The 13,314-nt window shown below is 29.7% G+C and overlaps 1 protein-coding gene across 6 annotated transcripts in view; it reads right to left on the bottom strand.

The window, feature by feature from the left end:
* Nucleotides 1–267: 267 nt before the first annotated feature.
* Nucleotides 268–13,314, bottom strand: part of LOC136986217 (calcium-activated potassium channel slowpoke-like) — a 55,240-nt gene continuing 42,193 nt past the window's right edge. For 2 of the 6 annotated variants that reach the window (XM_067283708.1, XM_067283705.1), the window contains exons 10-24: nucleotides 13,112–13,264; nucleotides 12,084–12,239; nucleotides 11,411–11,523; nucleotides 11,182–11,340; nucleotides 9,404–9,480; nucleotides 7,539–7,568; nucleotides 6,116–6,251; nucleotides 5,879–6,041; nucleotides 5,466–5,690; nucleotides 5,208–5,391; nucleotides 4,311–4,412; nucleotides 4,109–4,239; nucleotides 3,843–4,037; nucleotides 3,592–3,759; nucleotides 268–2,606 (exon numbers count right to left, since the gene is read on the bottom strand). In XM_067283708.1, coding sequence (XP_067139809.1) covers nucleotides 2,526–2,606; nucleotides 3,592–3,759; nucleotides 3,843–4,037; nucleotides 4,109–4,239; nucleotides 4,311–4,412; nucleotides 5,208–5,391; nucleotides 5,466–5,690; nucleotides 5,879–6,041; nucleotides 6,116–6,251; nucleotides 7,539–7,568; nucleotides 9,404–9,480; nucleotides 11,182–11,340; nucleotides 11,411–11,523; nucleotides 12,084–12,239; nucleotides 13,112–13,264 — 2,073 coding nt within the window. In that variant the 3' untranslated portion in view covers nucleotides 268–2,525. The other 4 variants (XM_067283704.1, XM_067283703.1, XM_067283707.1 and 1 more) reach the window with 3 other exon arrangements.

Here is a 13,314-nt window from a genome sequence, read left to right on the forward strand (position 1 = left end):
AAAAGTATATTTTGTCATCCCGATTTAATTATTAAAATTTTTAAAATGTTAATTAATGACGTTTTTTATAAGGGAGATGATGTGAAATTTTTAAAAATCTTCTTGTTTAAATTTAATTCTTGAAATTTTTGCTCATATATTTTATCGGGAATATTTCAAATAAATGAGAGATTAATTTAGTTTTTAACATCTTTAACTTATTATTATAGTTTAATTATTAATTATTTTATAATTAACTTAAAATTAAAAGTAATAAGAGACTAAACAAAACAGATCAAAGCTTTATTCAACAGTTTTGTGCTTAATAAGTACCTCTTCTTTGTCTTCTTTCTAAACAATTTTCAAATTTCACCTGGTGAAAAACATTGAGTTTTGTTTTTTTAAACAAATATTCGATAAGAATATTTATACCGTCGATATATATATTTTTAAATTATTATTTTAATTCCTATATCACATTGCATGAAAGACTGATGTGAGAATGTGCCGACAACAATGGTTGATAGGATTAACTGATGAAGGCATTTGTTCCTTTAATGGTACTATAAAAGAATAATCTTGCAGCTGTACTGCAAAATTTCAATAGGAATCTATTATTTTTTAAATAATCGGGCCCCAATTGAAAATTTTATACAAGACATTTCTATCTTTTTATGGAAAATTTACTGCTCCTACAGAAAATTTGATTGTGTTGCTAAGCTCCAAACCTGAGTATATGCATATTTCAGACAATATTTGATCGATAAAAGAGAATATTCTGCATAAAAATTAAGTAAATACAATGATTTTAAGAGATTATGAGAAAAATTTTTAAAAATTCATCTGAACGTAGGCAGCCTTTTGCCATATATATAAGATATCAGACATAAAAGATATTGACAGATCATTGGTTGGTGTAATGGTTATCTTAACGACGATTGGCTGAGGAAGTACTGTTGTTTACCTCTTCCTATTTCTTTAACCAGTCATCAATAAAGCTACTACATCACTAACCAATCTCTATTAAAGTCTTTTACGTTCGAGATGTAACATAAATTGCAAATGTCGACATTAAATTACCTCTATAATCTCTTAAAATTATAATATTTACACGCTTCATCCTGCCTGAAAGAATTGCAAGATAAAATTTTCATTTATTTTACTTCATCAAAATTAATTTTTGAAAAGAAAATTTAACACCGAGAAAGATCAAAATTGACTCTTTTTTTTTCTTTTTTTAAATACTTCTCTTCTGTAAAAATCTGAGAACAGTCTACTAAATTTTCCCCGGGTGCCCTCAATTATTTTAAACATACATTTTAAAAAAATTGTGCTGTTAGTGTAGCAATAAAATCTCTCTTTTTTACTTTTCTATTTACAAATTACTGTAAACAATATGATTTTTTTACTTTTAAAATGTTCTCATAATAGATTTTCCATGATCAATTTTTTATAATGATAAAAAAAAACAAACCGCAAAATATGAGAGTTATTATCATTTTTTCCTCTTAGTTTAAGGAATTTAAATATGGATAAATGTATACATATATATATTAAGTAAAAAAATCTCCGATTTGATCACTAGATGTGATAATTCTTGAAAACAGAAGAGGGGGAGGGGGAAAAGAAACATCAAAAACAATCAATAAAACATGCAAAAACTGCAAATATATACATAAAAATATATAAAAAACGAAACAAAAATACTTCTTCACTTCGAACAGCACTCAAAAATGTAATATTTACATCCACATTTTTTTTCTTTTTTCTTTCTTTCTTTTTTTTTTTTTTTTTTTAATATTCCTACCGTTTGATGTGTTACGATGTGACAAATTCGAAATTAGATGTACGTGAAAATGCAACTAAACCATTTTGAAAACTACAACTACATTTAGGCACTTCACTTTGCCAAAATTATTTATAGAAGTCAAAAATATTATCTTCTTTTTTTTGAGGTCTAAAGTGTTTCAAATAGTAATTTTTCAAAATCTAAACTGTAATAAAAAGTATTCTGCGTGATTATGTGCCTCTACAAACTGCATACTTTATATTATTCTAATATACCAATACTGTTATTTTTTGCGAATTTTTTTGTTTTTTTTTTGTTTTTTGCCCCTTGGAATGGGTGTAATAAGGAAAAAATGGATGAGATCGTTGTTTTAATATATATATATATATATATATATGTATATATATATATAACAGGTAATTAAGTTGTATAATCCGACCCGTAAGAGGCACACGTCCATGATGAACAATGTACGTACTCTTAGTTCCGGGTGTGAAGCGTGAGACACGGTCTCAATGAAGCACTTGAATAGGTATAGTTATGTGACCAGGTACAAAGAATCGCGTGACCCAAAGGGTACTCGTCCGAAATAGGCACAGTTGGATGTGTCCAACATGATGGTGCATAGTTTGCAGACGGAGAGTTTTGTTCAGTTGTGTGACACATGGGCAGGTTGAGCGTGGCTTACTCATTTATGTTGGACCTGTCGTAAGCGAGATCTTTCTGATTTCAGTACCGTTTCTTCACATAAAATGTGTCATGAATGATCATCTCTGAAGTCTTCTCCTCTGTTAGGCTGATATTCCACCCCAGGGTCGAATTGCATCAATACAAACACCTGAACAAAAAGAAAGAGTAAGAAAATTAGTTCATAGTTAAGGATTCTCATTAATAAGGATTTCCAACTAGCTCGTGGCTCTTTCACATTCTAACTTGACAAAACTAGGTTACTGTTTGACGCTATGACTCTGATACTTGCTGTAATGAATAACTCCCATTTATCCTCTTTTCCCTCGGTGGCAATCTAACTGAGAATAATTGTCAGTGAATAGATTTTATACTTATTTTCTCTCAGTTTTACTATAATTTAGAAACTGAATACAATAACCTTTAACATCTTTATAGCAGCTACATGCAACTAAACTATAGTAACCTATAAAGTCATATCCTCTGTTCGAGATCATTAAGAGTTAACTCATTAAAAGTTAATTAATTAGCCAGATCTTATTGTAGCACAAGCAAAAGCCTAGTCTATTGGATAACGCTAATGACAGTTTACTAAATTTACGCATAAATTATTTAAAATGTGCATAAATTAATTATTGGATAAGAGTTTTTAAACTTATAATAAAGAAATACTATAGTAAATTCATTTATTAGTAAATATTTCGCTTCAATATCGTATTACTTTTAAATAATGTGAATATGTTTATTAATTTTAGGTGTAAATTTTGAATAATTTTGTAAATAATAATTTTTTTTTTTATCATGCAAAGCTTATTATATGAGTTTATTATTTTAAACGAAGCTATCAAATTACATAAGATAAAAATTGTAATTCTGTATGGTATTCTGCTATAATAATCTTCTATTCAAAATTATTATAGCAGAAATTTGATTATATTTTAAATTATAAAATTTTTATCAGAAAAATACTAAGCGTGCCTTTCCGAATGGGTGTCATTCAACAAAATTTTAATATATTTATGTTTTAAGTAATTTACTCAAATGTTAGTTTTCATTCTTGACATCTTTAAATCAATTTTATAAGCTGTAACGACATTTGACAGGTTAAAAATAAGGAAAAACGTAGCATTACTCACCCTATCTGAAGGAAGAAGGGAATAATCCGCAGGAGGATTTGTTATTACAAAACGCTTCGAAGATGCTTCGCCCGACATACTGGGGTCTTTATATCTATAAAGACCTATGCACAGCATGCCATAATTTCTAAGAGCCGCAACAAACAAATCTCCATACTTTCCACCTTCCTAAATAGCATAAAAATATGTTATCATTTTAAATTTTTGGCTGTTCTGTAGATTAGACAGACCATTGCAGCCGTTAAACTTACTCCGTGTTGAGCAAGTGGTCCATCAGACAATTTAATTTGGCCCAATCTGCAACGATCCCTGTTCGAAAGAGATTCAGGAGTACTGTATCCTCCCCTCAAGCCTGCTCCTTCAGCTAAAATCAGTTCTAATTCTGGTGTAGCTCCTCCGGTTATCAAAGAACGTATCAAGTTCAAAGCGTTGGCATTAAAATAAGTCTGGAAATTTAAATCCAAATTTAATCATTATATGATTAAATCGGGGATTTAAAAATAGTGAAAGTGTTTACCGTGCTCATTAAAGAATCTAGCACGCTAACAGTAAAAGCAGTACCACATGCAAACGGTTGAGTTAGATATAACTCCGTATCTGGATCATCGTCGTCGTCTTGGTCCAAGAACTGTACATTTGTATCATTTACTGAAATCACAAATTTTCATAATTTGTAAATTTTTGTTGATTTTTTTAATTATTTATACGAAAATTCATACCTAATTCGGTTATTAACGGCACTGTAGAACCAAAAACTGAACCCCTACGTTGTAACACCAGTGCATTGCCTGATGAAGTAAACGGATCTGGTTCAGCTGCATCTAAAAATAATTATTCTATCTTGATAACGGGGGTTAGTATCACTAAATAGGTTAAATGTTAATAAAGGGGTTTCTAAATTTGTTAAAATTATAAAATAAAAATTGTTAAATGAGCTTGGAAGGTCATAGTTTAAATTCATTGTCTTTGAAACAAAGTGAAATATATCAATATAATTTCTAGATAATTAAGTTTTCTAGAAGAAAAAGAAAATTTTTCAACCACTAGGTGGCGCCATTATTGCCTTAAAATAGAAGCGACGACTAGTGACGAGAATGGGAAATGTAACAATAGATAAAACTGATGAGCATCCTTTGCAACAGGAGTGTTTTCAACTGAATTTCGGTAAGTTTAACTTGACACTTTTCATTTTGTTTGAAACAGATTACGCTAATTTTTATGTCTACTTTTAATCTGTAACAATAAGCAAGATATGTCGCAAATGAAATAAAAAAACTGCTAACGCTATAGATGATCGATGCCATCGTTAACGTTTAAACGTCATCTAGTATACAATTTTTATAGCTATCATGTAAAAATTATTTTGTCATAGTTTTTGCTTTCGAATTATATTGCAATGAAGTTAAAACTCTCATGATTATTTACTGTAATTGTCTTTCTCTAATTGTAATGTCCTGAGCAAACTTAGCTATGGCTCCCTCATTAACTAAAATGTTATTTTCATTTACTGCTCTTTCAAATTTTGACGCAACTAACCCGAAAGGTTCTGTGTGCAATTTTTTGTTTTGAAGAATTATATATTAAAAAATCATAAATAGATGTAAACAATAACTTACTTTGACTTATTAGTCCTATAGAATCATCGAAAGTCATGGCTTTGATGTTTAACGATGCTAAAATCGCTTCTTTATCTGCTAACGTAGGATCATCGCTGCTTGGTATTTTTGCAGAAAGAATAACACACATGTCACATAAGTTAATGTTAACTGCACGAAGATCTGCTCTGCTTAATGGAGAACCCTACGATAAAAAGTTGAAAAAGTTTTATCAGTTTCTATATATTTAAGAAAAAGTTGATTTCGAAATTTTCATACATTTAAAATTGATATTTTTGGTAAATTCTGAAGCATTTTCCACTCTCTCCTTAAGTATTCTGCATTTCCAACTACTACAACATGCTTGAGTTCGTGATAGTGAAAGTTACTGGCTCGAAGAGGCATGATGAGATTTCTAAGACCCATCAAAGGAGAATCGGCATCAGCGAACAGACATACAACCACGTGACCGTTAAGAACAGTCATGGCTGCTTGATTCCTATCCTGAAAGATGTAAAATTTATTATTCACATTTCATCATCATCCGTTCCGCACCGTATCTTTTAAGTTGCGCTTCGTCTACAAATATATGTAATGTAATTTTTTCGATTTTGCGATTTCAGAAATAAATCTTCGAACAGATGCCATCTGTGCACATGAATTTATTTTCACAAATATAAATATTCACTCACCAATATGCAGTCCTCGATCGTTCTAGGTGGACACCAATGAAACATTCCAGTAGAATCATACTTCATTTCGAGTTTCTCGAAGTCAAATTCTTTGTTGTGGGAAAGAATGCCAGCACTGTAAGGTCTTTCTGCCACAGCTTGGTTATATCCTCTGCTGGACTTGCTGTAATAACAAAATCATTATTTATCTATATTTAGTTTGATGGACAATCAAGAAAATGACGAAATCTGGAAAACCTGGAATGTGATTTTCTTCCATTTCTTGGTGAATTGAGAGAAGTTGTGGAATTCTCTTGACTGTGACTTCGATTTCCTTGACGGTTCCAATGTCCGTTATTTCGAACCATACTTGCTTGAGAGTGCAGACTGTTAACTGTAAACATTTCAAACAGCGATTAATAAAAAAACCAAGGAGAGAATTATAGTGAGAATCTGTTTACTGGGTGCCGTAATTTAACCATCCTCCATTTAGAAACTCGTAGGGAATAACAAGAAATTTGAAAGTTTCTCAAAAAATATGCAAAAAATGGCAAAGAAATACATTTATAATTTCATTACAGTAATTAGCACTTATAATGTCCTCTTAACACATGAAAAACTTTTCAATATGATTTCCATTAAGGCGAAACAGATTACTCCGAGACTCATGCTATATTTACCGGAGCTGGTATACCTGAAGTCTGGATGATAGAACTGCCAGTTTTTTTTTTCACCCATACGCTCAGATATACCAATACGCGTGTACACAGCTTAAGGCTAAGAACTAGAAACAACGTCTTAATACGACGACGTTGTTTCTAGTTAATCAGATCGGGGTTCGAATCCTTCTTTCATATGAATGGTTGCATATATCAGATTTTAATACAAGTTGTTATTTAAAGATTCTTAACTAAAGGCGTGGCATTGCATGTAAATTATATTTTCTAATAATAGATTATACTAAATTATTTTTTGGTCAGTCCTATTTGCAAAAGAGTTACAGAGCTGTTTTCTGCGGTGAAAAATGGATTAATCTTACTTCACGAATCTCAGCAACATAATCCATTATTCAATTTCTGAATGTTGTTTCATTCAATACAAGATATCTGATGTATTTTAACAAAGAAAGTTTAATTATGTTCACCCAACCGTTAAGATGGATTCTGTAATTATTTTTATTATAATTATGGAATAGTTTTATTTAGCAAGAGTTTAAAAGCACTATCCAGATTTTTTGAAATTACTCGTATAAACAAACAGAACATCAATCAATGCCAAAATTCCGGTTTGTGTTTGTATAATTATATTAGTCGATCTTTAACGTACTTTTCAACTCCATTTCAAAATACGAGTATTTACTTAATGTTGATTGTTATCAAATATAAGAATCTGGTAGCTTATTGCACTGTTCTTACACTATAAAATTATCCAAAACAAGCTAAATTTATGTTATAAATTTACTGTTATGAGTTACATTTTACTATAGAGTACAAACGAGTTTCTACAACGAATCCTTGTTCGTTTATAGATCTAGATGTCATTTTTACGCGCTTGATAAACCGAAATTCATTTGATAAACCGAAAAATAATTTTTTTTAAAGTATAAAACATTATAATTACAGAAACAGTGAAGATGTAACTCTAAGAGTGCATTTAACTGTGCAAAATTTTGAATACTTACGAATATCCGCAGGGTTTTGACTCGCCTCATCTGTTTTTTGATATAAAAAAGTTATTTTTAGTTGAATAGATATTTGTTAGAAATATTAAAAAACTTCTTTTTTAATGTGTTCTAGCTCTGTGTAATAGCTACGTTAGTGTGTAGATGTAGGAAAAATGCATCGAAACACACGTCACGTAGCCAAGCAACGCAACATTATCTATTACGTATTCATGCCAAACTGTGATGCTTACTTTTTCTATTATATATATTTTTTAAAATACATAAATATGTGCATTTTGTGTGAAATTTCGATGCATACATACAAAATAATAGTGTTGTTTAATAAAATATATTTGCTCTTTGGTTTCATTGTGATTCGATGCGTAAATTCGTTTATATTTTAAATATTGCAGGATTAACATGTTAAAAAATTGTGTATAAATAAATTTTATTGCTTAATATATTAATTAAAATTGATTAACTAAAATTTTAAAAGTGTGAAACAAAATTACTGGTGATTGATGTAGAATGTGACAGGAAATTAATAGTAAATTGTACGAAATTGTTAATTTATCAAAAATTTAAAAATCATACGCTTCATAATAATTATAATTAGTGCATTATTTTCTATAATTATCATTTGGTTAATTATTAATAGCGTACGCGACGAGTCGCGTCGCGTATCGAGCGCGACTTTGCGTCGCGATAAGTGCGATTACTCAATTATTACACTTAAATATAATTCACAGTTTTAAGCTGAATACTGACTTTTGCATTTAATGCAGATTAATAAGATAGAGCTTAATATTGATGCTGTGAATACATGCAACATTGCCAACATGCAAAGGAGAGCATTCCAGGAAGAGAACAATCACCATAAATATTGCTCGACTTAATATCAAAGTTTGACATGATTACATTAAAAAAAAAGCATTTTAAAAATAATTTTAATTTACTAGAAAATAGAGTAATGATTGCTAAATTACCACGTGATCGATTTAAAAATAATCCACAAAAATTTCGTAATTCTACGTACTCGGAAGGAAAAAAAAAATTACAATTCATATATACTTATTTAAATTTAAATTTCTCCATCTGGATATTCTCAAAATTTAGCAATCATTGTATAATTTTTTATTGTTCTTTCTTAGTTTTTAATTTATATATATATAAAAAAAAGAAAAAAAAATGAAGAAAGGAATAAAAGAGATGAGGAAGGAATACAAAACATACTTGCAACACCAATTGCTTGAATAACTCTTACACTTTTCTTAAAATTTGACACTGTTAGGACCACATGAAAGTTACAAGATTAAATTAGAGATCACAGACAATTAAATTACTTAGAATGAAGAAAAGATACACTCATCAAGCGACAAAAAGAAATAAAAAGACTTTCAACACTTCGCATGCAGTAGGGAATACAAATTAACTTAAATTTTTTGTTCGGTTATTTATATCTATATATAATAAATAGCATTATAATTGAAAAATTTCATTTAAGTTAAAAATAGTCAGGAAGTCAGGCAACTCTCTTCCAGCTACTTTACATTTTCTCAATTAAATTACTTACGTTAATGGCAAGAAACCACGAATAAAAATTATTGGAGGTAAATGTAATACGTGCTCTAGCATGCAGAAAAAATATATAAAATCTAATATATATTCAGATATTTATAACTATAATAATCAGATAAATATGTAATATTTTTTTTTCTTTCCTCTTTCGTTTCTTATTTTCTGAAAAAAAATAGGAAAGCAGCTGAGCAGATCTCGAAGAGTTGCGGGTTATTTGCAAGAATTCAATTTATTCAATGAGAAAATCAGTATTCAGCCATTTTGTCTCGATTTATTATTTGTCTATAATGATAAGAATAACTCACAATTCTTGCACTTGCACTTCTTTATCAGTTTTGCATCTCTGGCATCTTCGTGACAATGTTTGCAATAATACCAAGCGCTAAATTAAAAAAAAAAAAAAAAAAGAAAAAGAAAAGATGATAAATTTGTTTAGTAAATAAAATAAAAATAAAAAATGTGTACATAAAATACCAAAAATTTTTATTTTAAATTTGATGAAATTTTGTTTAAAAAACTTTCTTTTGGCAAAAATGTTTACAAGCGTTATGTTATCGCAGTCACGAATTAATGAAGTGTAAAGTAAGAGGAAATGCTAAGGAAGATATAAAAATAAGAATAATTTTATTATTGTCATGGGCATCGTTAAAAATCTCTCATGACCTTCTATTGCTCCTCTGAAGATTGAACATTCGTGTTGGTGAAACTGTTATTTCTCCATTTTATAGGCTTCGAGCGAATAATGATGATAGAGTAGGCATAACTTGCTTTATTATTTTCAAAATTTTCAAGAGGAAAAAAATGTAAGAGCCTCTAGCTGAAATCATCTTTTAAAAGAAAAAAAGAAGCATATAATATTGTTGGAGTAGATAATTGAATTTGTATCGTCACTAGAAAAAAAAAAAACATGTCACAACAATACTATCGAGAATCAGAAATTTATAGAGTAATTTAGAGAAGATGAAAACCTAGAGAATGTTCAATTTTAAGTTAGCAATAATTTTCTGTTAGCAGCGAATGAAGCACACATACACACGTCAAACCTCAATATAGCGCCCTCCTATATAGCAATACTTTCACAGAATGCCATATAGATACTCACAAAGTAATGCTTTAACCTGTATGAATTACTAAATGTATAATTTTGCCTATCAAAGAGTATTGTTATTGTTATCAAGCGACTAAAACTCAAACTTCAAACTTGAGTTTATTGTATTATATAATTTTTATTGTTTGAGGTCTTCGGTTTAGCGCCATATTCGATTCAGTGCCAACTTCGGATGCGAACTATATCGAGGTTTGTATGTGTAAAGTTATAATTTTATTAGTGAATAAGATATTGAGTATCTTTGATGATGGTCATCTCTCTTATCTGATACATCTTTTCCTTTGAGTATTTCTCCCGAACTTTTTGCCAGATTTAATATTAATAGTTAAAAACATGTGAATAAATTCTGGTTATGCCATGAATATTAATTCGAGTAAACATATTAAACAAGAATTAAACGTAGAATATTAATGTTTACAAAGCATTATGCGGTGCAATTCTTTTTTATCAACGATGGTAACGATGCCATATTTTTATCTAATGTTAAAAACATGACATCATTACGATCTCCTAAACATAATTACAATCATATTTTGATTTTTATTGAAATTTAATGTAATTTCTGGAAAAAAATTAGCATCACTGAAAACACATTTCGTCCTTAAAATACTCATTAAGTATATCAGTAATCATTTTGAAAGTATATCAGTAGGTATCATCAATACTTTTTCTATCGTTTACAATAGCATCCGAGTTACTAGATATGCAACTAGGAACTCTAAAAAGAAGTAAGATTTCGATTATAATGAGGTTTTAACGTTATATTCAATTATGCAAATCCCACTGCACCGTTTATACTGGTGAGGAAGGAACATTAAGTAGTTCACTTTTCCCACTAAAAAATAAAATTAAAAAAATAAAATAGAATGTAAGATAAGACTTTTTCTTTATCTGTTAGTACTTTTCAGATGATAGTTCTCAGCAAGGTTCATTTAACAGGGTTATTACATGTGAGGACAGAAAATATCCACTGACCGTTTCACCTCGTCAGCAGACTGTGCCACGAAAAACCCTTGGGTGTTGGCAAATATCTTCACCTTTCTTTGAGGGTTGATAACGATTTTGCTGTCAGTGCCATCCTCATTTGTCACTGCTATTGCCAGCAACAGAAGCTTGAGTTTAACGAAACACAACCTGTAACAAAAAATTGTTTAGGTGAAGAAATTCCTTAAAGAAAAAAATTCTTCCGTAAAAATGTACTTACTCTGCTGTTTGTGGATATGTCATCCCGATGAAAGATGTTGATAAATTTTCTGTGTACATTTCCATGCCCGTACCACATAAATAGTCGTTCTGCCAGGCAGGGGTATCAGGCGACTGAAAGTAATAAATTATTATTAGTTACAGAGAGTCGAATTTAATTCGAAATATTAAATAATTCTTCCATTGAAACCTTATGCTACCTAACTAAAGAAGTATCGTCATTATTCGTTTGTTAGAAATGAGTAAATTCCTACCGAGATAAAATTCTTTTTTGATTAGTTTTACCCTCATTAAGAGTAAAACTAAATTCAATCGATGTGCAGCGCATAAAACGTTAATTGGCATATTTAATGTTATGATAATTGAAGGCGCAGATGTACAAAATTTGCCAGTCGGGAGAATAATTTAAAAGTTTCAAATTAATTCCTTGATGATATATTATCAATGATTATTTTATATTATTTTAAATATTAATGAAATTTAAACGAGTAAGCCTTAATTTAATGTAATTAACGTTAATGTTTTTATGGAGGTGACTTTATTTTAATTAAAGTTATCTTCCGCATTTCTTTTTTTTTCACGAGCAAATCCTTGTGTTTTATTAGTGAAAATCCCCTGTTTAAAGTTGTTCCAAGTACAAAGATAGCGAATAATGTATAATAAAATTTACTTACCGTTTTATACGACCTCATGGCAAACAGATTTGCCACCATGGTGGAAAATCCGGGTGCTAAACAACTTTGGGCAATAAAACCAAGTTTTAATTCGGCTAAGCATATGACGTCGTCACCCCTCTTCCAGTTCCAACTCGGGATATTCAATAAATATGCCTATAAAATTATTTAAAAATTGAAAAACGTTACGTTATTTATGATAAGATAACGATAATAAATGTAACAGTTAACCAATAATCCCGTAGAAACGATCGTACTTGACTTTATGAGGTTTCTATACGAAACCTTAAAACTGTTAGATGAAATAGAATGAATTAAATGATAAATCAATAAATATAGAGTTTATATTTTCTATTTATTGATTTGTTATTCACAAAAAATTGAATATATTTGTTAAATATGAAAGGTGAGTTAAACATCGATTTGAATTTTTTTGTTTCTCAATCGATGCGTAACTACGTCTCTAAATATTCTAGTGTCATACGAAACGTATATCTATCTTTAATGGCTGAATAAATGACCATCGATGTGACACATCAACATTAATTTTATATATGAAAATGAATGATTATCGGCGTATCCACTTTAAAGTTATCGCTTTTAGCAGCGGTTGTAAGGTGTAACAATTGGTATAAAGTATTAAATTACCGCGCTTATGGTTTAATTGACTGTCTTGTGTTCATTTTTAACGGAATTAAATTCGTTTAAGCAAATTTTTGAAGCATAAAAGTAACGTTTATCCGTGAAAATCAATAGAATTTCCTCTGGATCAAGTATATTTATGTTTCATTATATGATAAGAGGTCGCGGATTACAAACTTTAAGATTCCGTTTTGAGCTAAGAAGCTTTGTAAATTTGGCAAATTTCTGCTTAAGATACACGGCAGACAATGTTTTATATCGTTAAAATCCCTATTGAAAGTTATAAAATAGAAAAAAACCGGTTTATTCAGCTAATTTAAATAACAATCTATCACAACTGCTACGCAATAAAATGATGAATAATGGATCTGTTAGCGATTTCTTACTTTATTATGATACTGCATCAACTGTATAATAACCCTGATGTGATCGGAAAAATTCTTAATAGAAATCACTCTCATGATGTTGGCAGCATCCTCGGCATCCGGATCTTGACAATACTTGTTAGATAATACTAAACAAGCATCCGCTTCATTCACCTGCGTAAAGTATATCCTCAGTAAACATAGAATTAACTTTCGTATAAAGC

This window comes from Centruroides vittatus, unplaced genomic scaffold (genome assembly GCF_030686945.1).
Source record: "Centruroides vittatus isolate TY-2023 unplaced genomic scaffold, ASM3068694v2 scaffold_1015, whole genome shotgun sequence".
Taxonomy (NCBI): Eukaryota; Metazoa; Arthropoda; class Arachnida; order Scorpiones; family Buthidae; genus Centruroides; species Centruroides vittatus.